This window comes from Macrobrachium nipponense, chromosome 6 (genome assembly GCF_015104395.2).
Source record: "Macrobrachium nipponense isolate FS-2020 chromosome 6, ASM1510439v2, whole genome shotgun sequence".
In the NCBI taxonomy this organism is placed as follows: Eukaryota; Metazoa; Arthropoda; class Malacostraca; order Decapoda; family Palaemonidae; genus Macrobrachium; species Macrobrachium nipponense.
In genome coordinates, this window is record NC_061108.1 from 84,185,859 (window position 1) to 84,201,658 (window position 15,800).

The 15,800-nt window shown below is 34.8% G+C and overlaps 1 protein-coding gene across 2 annotated transcripts in view; it reads left to right on the plus strand.

Annotated features, from left to right (window-relative positions):
• LOC135216376 (coiled-coil domain-containing protein AGAP005037-like) overlaps window positions 1–15,800 on the plus strand; it is a 1,031,334-nt gene that overhangs the window by 434,636 nt on the left and 580,898 nt on the right. Inside the window, exon 1 of one of the 2 annotated variants that reach the window (XM_064251641.1) lies at window positions 12,104–12,868. The exons of the other annotated variant lie outside the window; for it this stretch is intronic. Within the exon in view, the coding sequence (XP_064107711.1) occupies window positions 12,749–12,868 (120 nt within the window). The 5' untranslated portion in view covers window positions 12,104–12,748. Of the gene's footprint in view, window positions 1–12,103; window positions 12,869–15,800 lie in introns of those variants that run through there. 2 annotated transcript variants of the gene reach the window in all.

Here is a 15,800-nt window from a genome sequence, read left to right on the forward strand (position 1 = left end):
TATATATATATATATATATATGTGTGTGTGTGTGTGTGTGTGTGTGTGTGTGCATGCGTGTAGTGTATATATATATATATATATATATATATATATATATACATATATATATATATATATATGTATATATATATATGTTTATATATATATATATATATATATATATATATATATATATATATATTTATATAGCATATGTATAATGTTATGAACACTAAGGAAAATATTCTTTAGACGTTATTTCATGAATGTTTATAAAGAGTACCAACAGACTCTACGTTTGGGGGGGGAATAAATATATGATGAAGAAAAAATTTCCATATATATATGTGTGAGTGTGTCTGTCTGTACGTACATGCTTTTTGTTTGTATGTATATCTGCACATTGAGTACATACATGTAATGCACATATACATCATATACAAGTCTTACCTCTCATATGTATGGCTTTGGAAGAAGTCAGTCTGTCTGTATATATATACATATATATATATATATATATATATATATATATATATATATATATATATGTATATAAAGTATATAAGTGTGTGTGTGTGTGTGTGTGTGTGTGTGTTTTGTGTGTGTGTGTATATATATATATATACACGCAGACAGACTGACTTCTTCCAAAGCCACACATAGGAGGAGGAAGACTTGTATATGATGTATGTGGAAATTTCCTCTTCATCACATATCAATACAAACGTAGGGTCTATTGGTACTTTTATAAACATTCATGAAATAACGTCTAAAGAATATTGTCACAGTGTTCATAACATTATCGACATTATTCTATTCGATCTTGTTTTATATCATCCTATCGTCCAAATTTTACCTGTTTTAGTTGTCTTTCTTTAACTCCTTCCATCTATGAGCTTTCCCTGATAAGTAGATATTACTTTAGTACGTCGAGTCTTTATTTTTCTTGCAACAGCATCTCTGTTAACTCCCTTTTTTCTAAGCTATTGCATATTCGTCTAAGAAACTATTTTTAAAAACTTTTATATTTCGGGATATTTCTTGTAGTCTAAAGGAAATCTCTGGTTCCTCCATTCACAAATAAATCCTTTTGCAATGAGCCTCTAAAAATTCATATGGGAAACTTTCTACTACTGACAACGCTTTTTGTGAAATATTTTTAGTGTCTTGAGACGAATGATAGTATTATGTAACTTCATTTCCTGTTCATTGAACAGGACGCAGTATACATAATTTAATAAGCAAAATCGAGTGATTTTTTCCTAAATTCTCTTGTAATCTCTCTAATATCAAAATGCGATAGAACGAAAATGACTGGAATTTGATGTCATAGGAGAAATTCCGCTTCCGGGTAATACACATCATTATGAACAGCTTCCCTGAACATTTTACCATCTCGCGTCTTCAGTGGTAATCTTCAGCTCTCAACTCTCCTTTCTTTAGAAAATGGTGAATGATTAAAAGCTAAAAAAAGACGAATCCAAGGGAGATATTTGAGAGGAAATGGTTTGCCTCTCTTTTACTTTCATAAAAAGGAGAATTAATGATTCACTTCATCTATTTCTTGAAGATGAAACCAAGGGAATATCCGGAACGAATGAAATGTCAGTCTCGAATGTATAATATAAAGATTAAATGAAATGAGGAACATATTTGTTAGAGAAAATAAAAATAAATTTTATAGGAAACTCATCTTAATTTATGCTTCATAAAATTGAAGTGTTCTTCAACATGACTACCTATGTGCGCGCATTAATTAGAATGCAAAAGACTTAGATTATTCATCCTTTAGTATAATAAAGAATTCACTCTCATGGCTAGTAATGTGTTGTCATTTGCAGTTTGTATAAGAAAATAAGTAAACCTATCAGTCTATTTTGACTCTCTTCCTCCGTGGCATTATTAAATTTATATTCTCAACTTGGTTTCATATACAGATAGAATTGTCCGAAGATACTACCATGCCTGCATTGAACTAAACAATGCCAGCTTTCTTCAACCTTATAAAACAGAAAAGGCACATAGGCTATATATATATATATATATATATATATATATATATATATATATATATATATATATATATATATAGTATATATGTGTGTGTGTGTGTGTGTATGTGTATGTGTGTGTGTGTTTGTATGTATGTATGTATGTATAATCTGTTAGCTGAAAGTAAAATACCATAAATATGAGACCTTTATTCATATACCAAAACTTTAGAGTTTCATTGTAATAAAGTTTCATAAATGCATTCCTTTACTCGTTTGAAACTGATACTGCCATTGAGGTACGCACCGAGAAAGCGTTAATGCAGATGATAATTAGGTTACGGGAACGTCCATAAATAATCTGCTTCAAAAGGAATACAGACTAAGAATCCAGGGTTAATTTTGCGGGACTCACTATTGCTTACCTCAATGGGTCATTTGATATCGTTGCTTTTTCTTATGCTAATGGAACAGAGAAAGATTCAAAAGGAGAAACACTGATGCAAGAGAATTATCTGAATCGCTGTTGGGGAGTGGGAATGCGCTCATCTTCCCATTCAGTTCTCATTCCCAGAGGCTCTCTCTCTCTTCTCTCTCTCTCTCTCTCTCTCTCTCTCTCTCTCTCTCTGCCACTTTTTCCTGATCATAGGAGAGGAAATGAATCTAAAGTTATCTGAAACCGATACACTTATTGAATGCGAGACTGGTTGCGTAAAGAATTGTGATTTGGACATTTCTTCTTTTTCCCCTCCCTCCTCTTTCTTCTAGACGCTGAGGCGAGAAATTTCCCCAGATAAAAATATCCAGAAAAGAGAACTGTCTACATATCCAATGTGGACTATAAAGGCGATATGAACGGCCGGAAATCGACATCTTTCTAATCACTCGAAACCTTTCCAAGTTAACTTCCGGGATTCTCAGTGCGCTGTTGTCCGTTAGATACGGTGATGCGATATTTCGTCGAGCCCGTTAGAAAAGGACCCGGCTACCTCTAGAACGACCTATTTGAGCCAGAAAACCCCAAGGCTGTCGCCGTGCCAGTTTTTCTCACGTATACCCTGAGGAAATCAGTAATTCACTTCCTACTTTCGTTTTCCTCGGCTCTAATAACCTTCCATCTTTTCGGAGGCAGGGTCATTGTTTGCCTTGTGGGTTAACATTCTCTTTTCTCTTCTTCATTTTTCTCGAAATCCTCGGCCCTTGGGTAGACAAAGGAACCGCGTTACCCGTCCCAGTGGCATTTGCATTTAAAGAACATTATTGCTCTCGTGGAAACTGTAACTAGGTGATGGCTTCGTGGTCGTTATGCCTCGTTTCTAAGGTCTCTAGTTTTCTGCCTGTGAGAACAATGGAGAAAGAGTTCTCGGTTTTAAGGTTTGTCTTCTACCCCATGGGTACGATCAGGACTGTAAGTGGGTCCTGGGTACGATGAGCATATGTAATCGTCTCATTGCCTTTCCCAACTTCTGAAAGAAGCGAGTGTATGGAATCTGTGGGTGACATTGACGAGTCTTGAAGAAGAGTGAGAATATATTTTAGTTTTAAATATTCTCCAGCCTCGAATGAGAATAAGGATGAAAGTGGGGCACGAGTTACCCTTTCAGACGGAGAGTAGGGCAATCGTCTATTTTGGTCATAACGGTTATCTTCCAGGTACAGCGACGAGTGAGATTAGATATTGACATTAAGGATTACAATCACGTCTGAGAGGAGGGTGAAAATGATATCCGGATTGTAATGGGAATCCATTGTTATATTAAGTGGAATTACAATTATAACTCAAGTGATATCACACATCCCGGGAATGGTGTGAGAGTATCTTTTGACCATGGCAGGTTACTCTCTAGTCGGAAAAAATAAATTATGAGAGCATTATTTGGTATAAAGCCTGGGCGTGGGGAGCAGAACGATGCGTAATTGTTTTCAAGGGAGGAAACCCTATGCGATTCTGGGGAGACTTGCATAACATCAATTGCATATTAACTAGGAATTACTGCCAAAAGGTTTTCGAGATAGTGTAATGGATAGACGTTTTTCATTCGAGGCTTACCTTCATTTGCATTTTCCCTTTTCTGACGGTTAGACCTAATTCATGTTATGCAATTTAATGTTATTTAATATAAGAGAATCTGTCTCAAAATATAGCCCGTGATCGGTACCATTACGCCGTAATCCCAATAATATAAAACTGCGGGATGAGATACGGCTCTTGTTAAAGGAAGGAAGACCATCTTGTTTAGAAATATTCCTTTACTTGGCCTCTCGGTTCTTGTAAACATATAATTATCGAATTTCACTTTATCCTTGGAAAATGTTTCGGTTCCGAACAAATTCATTTATAATAAATCTACAAGGAAAAGCTAAGCTCCAGGGCAACTCTGCGATCCAATCTAACTTCAGCATTTCTGCCGGTGCTTTTCCTTCCAAAATAAGTGATGAGAAAACAACAACAACTTCGTAAAAATAAGTCAGTGTGCAAAACATCGATGTACTTTTATGAAGGTTTATAGCGAAGAAGTAATTTCTTGCACTGCATGTCCCTGATTCGTGCTAAAATGGTACAGGCTAAGCATGCACTGTATTTCCTTATATTAAAGGCGCTTAGGAATTCATTGCTCAGCAACAGTCTGTTTCAGAGAGATTGCTGCCAATATGTAAGTCTATGATGGGTCAGTAACATGATATTCTCGTACTTGTCACTGACTTAGGAAGAGAGAACTACAGATCATGCCACGACCATGTACAGAGCGGAAGTAAGAAATATAGTTTCTTCTCTGGAGCAGACATTTATCTCTCATAAAAGTAACATCTGCAATAATAATAATAACAATATTTCTGACAATAGCGATATCAAGCTAGAATATGACCGCCTGCTTTTGTGGCGGCAAGATTTACTACATTTTGGATGGTAATAGCGTTCCAAGACATATAACATAGGAGACCCTACAAAATGTTTTAGTGCATTATTCTTTGTCATGTCTATTTCCCACTGTCACTCAACTTTAAATGCATCTGTTTTCTTCTGACTGGAAAATCTACGCTTGTCAGTAATGGCTTAAAAAACATGGAGTGTCTCATAAAAAAAACATATTTGAAAATATCGTAGAGCTTCCTAAAGTGTCATATGTTCATTCGTCTCTAGATAGGTAGTAGATTAAATGCAAACAAACAGATGAAATAAGTGCTTCGACTGCCGATATACTGATACTGAAAACATAGTACTACTAGTATTTTATTTGTATTTTTATAGCGGAATGATTTCTGAGAGCAAAAAATGCCACTTTCCGCCATGCTATAAAGGCAAGTAATTGGCCGTCATGCACATATCAGCGTATCCATACCATAAAAAATGACGTCTGGACCATAGGGATGTTTCGTACCGTACCGGAGCCCATGCAAGAGGGCCTTTACTTATATAGGCTGGTCCTAGGCTGAATGCCATAGTTGAGTATACCGCTCGATAACTATTGCTGTTACACAAGAAAATACATGACTACAAATTTGGTTTTAGTATGTAAATTCGTGTAATCATGCCATCAAAAACGACGGTGATATAAGAAATGGTGTAGTTAAGAAATCTCGACTTACCATCAAAACGAAAAAGGACGGCAGTAAAAACAAGTAAAAAATTCGACGAAATTTCTTTGGCGCAATCGAGTTTTCTGTACAGCGTATATTGCTGTATGAGCCGCGGCTCAAGAAACTTTCAGCCACGATCCGGTGGTGGTCTGTCTTATAGCGTTGCCAGACGCACGTTCTTGGTTCATCTTAACCTTGAATAAAATGAAAATTACTGAGGCTAGGGGGCTGCAATCTGGTATGTTTGATGATTGTAGGGTAGATAATCTGACTAATTTGAAGCCCTTTAGCCTCAGTAGCTTTTAAGATCTGAGGGATGACAGAAAAAGTGCAGACGGCCAGACAAAGCCATTACAATAGAAAACTAAAAAAGGGTTTTACTTTCTGTCCTGAAGATTGCCATTTCTTCTAACAGCATAAAACCTCCATACCAGTACTCGCTTCAGCGCTTACACAGAAGGCTGATTTTCAGCCTGCCACACCCATTAAATTTCACGCTAATCACATCTATTTTGCGTGCACTCACAAATTTCTGATCAGAAGAATAACATAAGGGAGCGCTAGGCACAGACACCGTGACACCCTCTTAAGCTGAATGACAATGCAATGTTGCCACTGACTGAAATAGTCCCCTAAGGAAGACCTTAAAAGAAAATATTAGACTGGCATAAAATAAACTCATGTGAATCATATCTTGAGGAGTCTTCAATCATCGAAGCTGGATGAAAAGAGGGGCACCGTGGATTCAGGGGGTAACACAGCTTGACACCCGGATTTCTGCAATAGGGAGAACCACGCGATCATTTCAAATGTTGCAACAAACGCTTGGCTGGAAAGGTACTTCGTCTACTCTCTGGGTGGTCCCGACACTCTCCAAAGCTTTATTTGTGTATAGATAGAACATGTATATATAAACATTATAATACTAGAATATATTATATATATAGATATTTAAATATATATATATATATATATATATTGTCATGAACCACTCTTGGTTCATCAAGTTCTCAAATAAAAATAAACTGGAACTGGAAAGACCAGAGAGTCCAAAAGCAAAAAAAATAAAAAAAAGGAGGAGGAAGCAAAATAAACTATTAAAATACCTTATATCTATTTATTAATTCGAAGTCCTATACATATCCACATATATAGATATATATATATATATAGATATATTATTATATATATATATATATATAGAATATATATATATATATATATATATCTATATATTTAATATATAATTATATATATATATATTATATATATATATATATATATTATATATATATATATTTACAATGAGTTAAAAAAAAGTGCAGCCAAGAATAATAAAAATTAATAATACAGCAGCAATATATTAATGAAATAAAACACGTACATAGTCAACCAGGGCCATATAATTGCCCAAAATCAGCATAAGCTATATCATAATCAAAACTGTCACTATCAAAATACCTGGGCGCCCTATACTAGAGCCTTACATCTGCTCAATACCTATCAAAATAACTAATATTCAAAATATCAGGGCCACATACTTGCCCAACACACACACACACACACACACACACACACATACACACACACACACACACATATATATATATATATATATATATATATATATATATATATATATATATATATATATATATATGGCCATTATTTATTCAAAGGAGAAGAACACTTTTTAACTATCTGTCCAAGCGTGTGTAAACCTGCCTGTTATAGACAATATGTTGATGACACATTTGCGTTATTCAAGGAACCCTGGCACCATATTAATAATCAACCTGAAATTATACAATTTAACATGGAAAAAGAAAACAACAACTCTTTACCTTTTTTAGATATCAATATAAGCAGAGACAAAGGTGAATGTATGACCTTTGTGCTTATGAAAAAAACATAATCTGGGCCTGCTTATAATTTCTAAGTTCATGCTTCAAGAACTTTAAGCTGAATTCTATATATACACTTTGGTTTATAGGGCTCTTCCTTATTCTTCGAGTTGGTCTCTTTTTCACAATGAGATTTTATTTTAAGTCAAAGTTTTCTTACAGAACTCTTATCCTAGAAATACGGGTTTTAAAGTCATTAACAGACTGCTGTCACATTTCTCCAATCCGGCGCCCTCTTATAATGTCTTAAAGAAAAATATGTATGACACATTCCCATTTATTTCGGAAAACAAATTTTCTGCCAGACTTAAACAAATATTTGAAAAAGAATTTGGCTGCCTTAAAATGCAATTAATTCCAATCAATCCACTCAAGCTTGGCGTATTCTTCGGCTATAAAGACAAACTGCAGACCTTCATGAGATCCAACATTATTTATAAATTCAAGTGCCCGGGATGTCCCGGTATTTATGTTGGATCAAACCGTGGGTTACTGCAGATGAAATATTGTAGCCATGTGGGATACAGTTTTAGAACGGGTCAGAAATTGAGTAAACCAGAATTTTCTAATAGTATAAAAAATCATGCCTCTATATGTAAAATTAAAATAAATAAAAAGCAATTTCCTATTGTTTATGGAACAAGCCATAGTGATTACCTAACTACCCTTGAGTCCTTATACATCAAACGACTTGTTCCGTCTTTGAATTTTAAAGTTTTCGCTTCTCTTTATCTAGCATAGCTGAAGTCGTAGGTTGGTGTCATATATTGGTCATTCGTTCTTCTCCTTCTCCTTTGGATTGTTTGGTGAGAACTGGTTTCTTTTTTACTGTATACTTTCTAAGTTGTATTAATTTTAATTTTTGTAATTTTTTTTTCTCTCAACTATATTTTAAAATACTTGCAGATTGAGGATGCACATAGAAATGTGTGAAACATCGCCTTTTAATAATTAATGGCCTTTTTGGTGTGTTTTTGAACCCTGCTGTATGCTGTCATATATATATATATATATATATATATATATATATATATATATAATATATATATATATATATATATATATATATATATATATATAAGGACGAAGAACACGTGCTTGGGAATATCCTATTTAATAACTATTGATATCAACTTAGTATTTAAATATAGTAATATTTTGAGAAATAAACTAATTGAAAATAACCCACCAAATTCCTTGCAAAGAATGTAATAAGATTTATTTAGGTCAAACTTCAAAAGGTATTAAAATGCGATGCCCACAGCTCAAATATGCCATTTCAAGAGACTTGACAAATAATGGTATTGTGGACCATTGGTGTAAGAGAGGCCACACCATTAACTGGAAGAAGGCATCAATAATCTACGCGGTCAATGACCCAAGGAAAAGGAATCTCTTGGAGTCCATATTTATTGAAGCCACATCAACGAGGAATATAAATCACCATTCTGGAGTAGCTCTTGATCGATTTCCATGTCTTTTTTGCTTAAAGAACATTCTGTCAAGATTGACAAACTATAACCCTGCCGTTCCTTTGGATAAATAAGTCTCTCAACCTCTCTTTGATTCAGTAGAAATATAATACGAAATACTTGTTCCAAAGTCCCTAGTTCCACTCACCTTTCTACCGTGGATTTAAGGATATATATATATATATATATATATATATATATATATATATATATATATATATATATATACATATGTGTGTGTGTGTGTGTGCGCGTATGTGTGTATCTGAGTGTGTGAACTAATGTCTTCATGAAAAACGAACAATATATTTACTCCACACTTTAGCTTAAAACGATATGTATCTACAAAAATATACTGCAAATGGAACTACGCACTTTGTCAGACCAGAAATACTAAGAAAAACGAAGCAAACATCATGCGCTAGGTCAATTAGAGACCTTTATCACAGAAGACATCTTAAAAGTTATGGTTCGCTTCAGGAACTTTAAAGCCATAGATAGTTGCAGTGATAAGACTTTAGTCAAGATTCTAAACTTTTTCACAGTCGAATATAAGCTGTAATTCCTATTGGTGTCTTTTAAAAGAACATTCTTTTATAGCCGTATTATAATAATAAGAATAGTAATCATATCTTGAAAACATTTTAGCAGTGATAAAGAAATACTGGTAACTTTTTCAGAAATCGGGATAAGAATTTTTGGCTGTTTAAAGGGCTAATATTCAAGGCATTTTTCCATACTGTCTTTTTATTTCCCGTACACCGAGTCTTGCATTCATGAGTCCGAATCCATTTATTGCTTATTGAGTCGCGGTGCAAGTAAGATCCCTGATCGTGGTACTGGAATGAAAACCTAATGGAAAACAAGTAACAAATATGCCGAAGTTTCTTCACCGCAATCGAGTTTTCTGTACTGCCGCTACAGCGTATAATCAAAGCCATTGAAAACAGATCTATCTTGCGGTGGTCTCTGTATAATGCTGTAAGAGCGCGGCCATGAAACTTTGACCTCGGCCCGGTGGTGGCCTGTCGTATATTCTTGCCAGAAGCATGATTTTCCCTAACTTTAACATCAAATAAAGTATAATATTCTGTGGCTAGAGGGCTGCAATTTGAAAATGTTTGATGATTGGAGGGTGGATGATTGATACACCAGTCGCAGCCCTCTAGCCTCAGTAGTTTTTAAGATCTGAGGGCAGACATAAGAAGTGCGGACACAAAAGGGTGTGGACGGAAAAAAAAAAGCCGGGCCATTAGTTATCTTTTACAGAAAACTAAACCTACGAGTTCCCTTTGGCTTTGTAACAACACCTGTGATGAACATCAGGCAAAAGGGCAGTTTTCCACAAAGGTGCAATAAAAACTCAGACTTGAGGTATATAAACTCGAAAGAATTATTTCTGCACTTTTCAGGGTCTTTTGTTCTCCGACTTGGAGTTGTGCACTTTTCTGTTCTGTATCTTCGAAATTGTCGGCTATGATCAAGTTCAGAGTACGAGAATACGAATAACTAAGTAGAATTTAACTCCAAAAAGCATAGGGTTATAATGAGAATACTAGGATTATGCTTATGATTTAAACGGTAGTGAGTACATTTGTTTTAGCCATTTAAGGATTTGAAATGAAATTGGAAATAAGTCAAAAGTCAAAGCTATAGAGATTAAATGTACCCAATATCACAATCAAAGACTTGGCTATTTTATATATGCTAATTTATGGCATTTAAGGGAGAGCCTATAGGACTGGGATCATAGCCATGTTATGGCCAAGTCCAAAAACGTAAGTAACCAAAGAATTTGGGAACTTAGCAGTAGAAGAGGGTATAGTCAGACGAAAATGTGCTTTGTGGAAAAAGATATTTGAATGGCTTAAAACGACTGACAGAGTCCTCTCGGTTTCTGAGCAGATGGATCCTGGTATTGTAATTAATGTGGCCGTTGAAGTGGAGGTGTCAGATCCTGAGACAAAGTTTAGGTCTTCTCATATTCAATGGGTAACCCTATTCGTGTTGCTAGTTACTACGACATTGTAGCTTCCAAAACCGGGGAGTCGACTTCAGTTATGTATCCACTTATTTCTAGAGAATTATTGGTTTTGGTGCCGAACTTATTATCTGGTACAGAAGTACACTATTGCTCACTTTTAATTTACTCTGATTACAGAATATGTAACTTTACCTTTGACACTTAACTGCAGCTTTCCAAAACATTTATATATTTTCATTTTATCTCGATCATTACTTTCCTAAGTGATGAGAGAGTTATTTTTCCTTATCTTGAAACTCCGGGGAGTGTATTCTAGGTTTTCCGTTTGCTATTGGTTTCTTTTAGCATTGCTTTAACTTTCTTAACTGACTTTTAGTCTTCAAGTGCTTATCTTTAATACTTTGCCTCTAACTTTAATTGTTTATTGTCATCGTCATTTTCATTGTGTACATCTTAACATTTTCCATTTAATTCTAGTTTTCAATGGGTTCATCATACTTTCACTTTATTTTTAACATATTGACTTTGTATCGGCTGATATTAACTTACTTCTTTGTTCTAAGAAAACTTCTTTATCTACATCCCTTTGACTTGGTTCTAAGTCTAAAGAAAGCGTTATTCATTTCCCGGACTTAGTTGTGAGCTATTTTGCTAAAGGAAACCAACTTTATTCAGTGCAGAACTCCACTGATTTTTTTATACGTCGGGTTTCCTGTCTGGGTTGGCACCATGGTAACCCTAACCCTACTTTGTGGAACTTTAAAGTTTCTCTGTTACTACAGTAGTCTTGTCCCGAGAGTGTTCATTGCTATCCAATTTGCTTTTACACTAGCGAAATGAATTCTCTCTCTCTCTCTCTCTCTCTCTCTCTCTCTCTCTCTCTCTCTCTCTCTCTCTCTGCGCACGCGCAGTCTGATTGAAAGTTTCAAGGAATACGTTGCATTTTAGAATCCTTTATCGTTCATATGCGAGATTATCTACACCAATGCAAGTAACAGTTTTATTACTTTGAATCTATCTCAGCAATTTGAATAAATCGAATTTTCCTTTTGCAGTTTAGAAAGGAAAAGACAAAAACAAATAAATAAAAAACTTTAGATTGGATGATGATCAAGGGACAATAGTGCTGGTAAAAAGGGGAGCAATCACACCGTAGTGATTGTTAGGAAGTGAAAAACTGATGACAATTAGTGACCAATCATTATGTACACCGTCGAGATCGAGAACGGATGTGCAAATGACAAAGATTCTGTTCCTTTCGAATCAAAATGATTTCGGATACTCGAGAAGCAAAAAATTCTCAGAATGGAAAGATAATGAGAACGATATATGTTTCGCGTTATTTATGGATACTGAAGTGCTTTCGTCTCATGATAAACATTAGAAAAGACGTTCCACTTTTTATAAAGGTGTACTTATTTATGAAATAAATTTGGCGTGAGCTGAGAAATTACGTGTTTCTGTGACGATGAAAAATTGATAGGGGAAGTGTTAATGCTTATCGTTCAGCAATAGGCTGTAGAAAAATAATTGATATTGACAATGGGGACCTCTGGAACCTTCTATGGAAATTCGTTACTCATGAAGGAGGCTTTCACAGGATATTTTTGCTGTGCGTTTCATAACTTTTTCTAAGAGGAACAAAAGATAGGTAAAAAGGGCTCAGCTGTGATTACCTCAGGTGACTCAATCACCGCAAAGAATTCGAGCATATGCAACGACAGCGCGTCAATTGAAAATACTTATAAATCAGCAGGAAGGTCTCACACTCAACTGCTGTGATCAATTATGCTCTTGGCGAGATGCCTGTGACCGAGAAGGCAAACGTTTGCAACCATGTCTGAAATTGTGAGTGTTTCAAGGAAGGAAACTCCCGAAGGGAACGTCAGCTACGTGTCTACCATGATCCGCTGTGGGTGCTCCTGCTGCTGGAGGTACCAGCTGTGCAGAATGGTGGTAAGTCGAGACTGACGAATTTATCGCTTAAATATTTCACCTTTGCATTTCTTCGGCGAAAGGTTCAAAGATAATGTTGCTATTTATACTGAATGTATATTACTTTTTATACAATTAGCATTTAGAAGTTTTCAGTCTAGTGGTAGTATCAGCATTAGCAATAGTATGAATGTATCCCTTTGAAAATGTGATTTACTTTACTTTCATGAAAGTTTATTTGCTTTTTGTATCAGAATCTAGTTCAACCAGCCTTCTTCTCTCCGAAACTCAGATGTCCAGTGAAGTTTCTACCGTTCCCTTTATGTGCATACTGTAACCTTAACATTGGAATTCCAATCAATGCAATCTGGCACAAAAGTCTTGTAACCGTTCCCATTTTCTCCATGTTCTCCAAACAGTTTTTCTTTCGTCAATTTTATAGCTTATTGCACTGTCTATGTTTTTTTTTTATCATTTTCTAGCTTTGTAACTTCAGTGTAGTATATCACATGGAGTGGTTCCGTTTAATCCATATGTTTTTGTAGGCAATCAACCTTTTCTATTGCTATTTTCTACAATGATTCATTTCCTCCAATAATTCTTGCACTGTACAAAATATAAGTGCAAAAGTTTTATTTTTGTTTGTAGCACTCCAATGACCTAACCTTGATTTAAGGGCTCCTGCTCCTCAGCAATCTATTCAAGAAAACTGGAGGATTAGTGATTTTGTTCTCTTTACTTTATATCTACTAAGAATCGTTGTACCAGAAATGATACTAGTTCTGTTTTCCCCTCGCATTCCGTCCATATCGAAATATAACTTCAGCTTCATGTGAAAAGACTATAATCGTTGGCTCTCTTTTTATGAGGAAAATATTGTTTAAGCAATTCTAATGCTCAATTTTTTGCTCTACACCAATCTTTGTGTGTATGCCTTCACCAATATTCTCTGAGTACAAGGTTTGCTCACCTTTGGTCTCCCCAAAGATCGACAAGCCGTGAAATTTGGGCTGTACCACTGCATGTTTTCTTGAACAGTGTGAAATTGGACTGGCTACAGTGCTTGGTCATATTTTCTTACTTAGGCACTTTTCTTTCACTCTTATTGATATTTGGTTATTTTCTCTATGGGACTTTAAAGAATTTTTACTTGCGCTTTTGATATCTGGCATAAAACTAGTTTTGATGTCCCTTTTTCTGTTATCACCTACTTTTTTCTTCTTTACCAGTGACTCGTTAATTTTTGTAGAGGGTTCAGTCCACACTGTTTGTCTCACTTCCTCAAGATCTCTTCTGTTTTTAGAATTCAATCTCGATTCGCTCTTATCTCGTTTCTTAACTCCGTCTTACGAGCATACTTGAATGCGGATCCTTGTAATTTATTAAGTTCAAAGTCTACCACGTCTATCATCCAGTATTTGATTTAATTCTGTCACCATTTCCTTGCAGAGGGTACTTAGTTCAAGTTCCAATATTAGCTTCTAAATCCTTTTTTGCTTGGATGTTCTTCATCTCAATGATCGAAATATGTTTTCCTCATTTGTTCCTATATAAAATATTCGTCTTATATTTAAAACGCTTGCTTTTGTTCTCCTCTATAGAGCTGACTTAAAGACACCAGTTTCTTTTGAATAATGATTCAACCTTACTTTTTCCCTTGACCCACTTTCTCCTCTGTTGAATAGAATCTTTAGCTCCTTCTTTCTATTCAATAGCTCCTCCTTTCTATAAGTACTTTTCCACCATTTTTTTGTTTTGTTTGGCCAAGGAAGAGAATCTTGCCACCTCTCAAAGTGCCTTGTAACATCACACAGTTTCCCTCTTTTCCGCTGTGGAAATGATTCAGCCTTTGATTCACGCTTCGATGACTGTTTCCATCTCTTTTCTGCCAAACTCTGAACTGCCTTTCTGGTTGCGCCACAGAGGGCCTTGACCTGCCTCTCATATTGCTTCCTGCTTTGAATAAGGCAAGCTTTTTCTTCTAGTGATTCATTAGAGAGTAAAAGCCTTTCGTCACATTAAAATGAAAGATGTGCATTTGAAAGGAGACCGTTATATTTTGAATGCTTTGAAGTTTTTGTCCTTCGCCAGATTGGAAAGGTATTGTCATATCTTTTGTTTAGCGTAGAATTAGGGTTTCGTTAACATCAAAAGAGGCGTAATAATTTCGGTAATTATCATTATTAATTCCAACCTCATTAGTAAGGGTAAAAATTTTTATTTTATTATTATTAATTATTATTATTATTATTATTATTATTATTATTATTATTATTATTATTACGTTGTTGTTGTTGTTGTTACTATTCAAAATAATAGTGCATTACAAATTGTGATAACTTTTCTGTTATTTCTGGCGGGAGATGACAAATTATGTTTTAACTATTTTGGCTTTTTTCTCTCAGTAAGAACAGCACTTATGTAGTAATGTGTTTAGTAACCTACCGAGGTGAACAAAATGAGATTTTGTGCTCTAAGTAACAAAAACACGAGAAGCAGGACACTGTAATCTTACATTCCACATTATTATTAATATATATATATATATATATATATATATATGTATATATATATATATATATATATATATATACATATATATATATATATATATATATATATATATATATATTATATATATACCATTATTCATTATTAGTATTACTGTTATTACTGTTACTACTATTAATAGTTTTTTTGCTATCTGAAAATACTTTCTTTTACTTCTATAATTTTGATTTTGTTTTTGCCAGATAGAAAAAGTTATTGTTATTTTACATGAGGGGAAGAAGAACAATAAGTACAAAAGCGCAAATAACAAATAAGGTTCAACAATTGGACCTTTTCCCCAAGTGTGTCTTTGCATGAGAAGAGAGAGAGAGAGAGAGAGAGAGAGAGAGAGAGAGAGAGAGAGAGGCAGGGGGGCGGGGGCGAGTCGGAAATTAAGAACTGA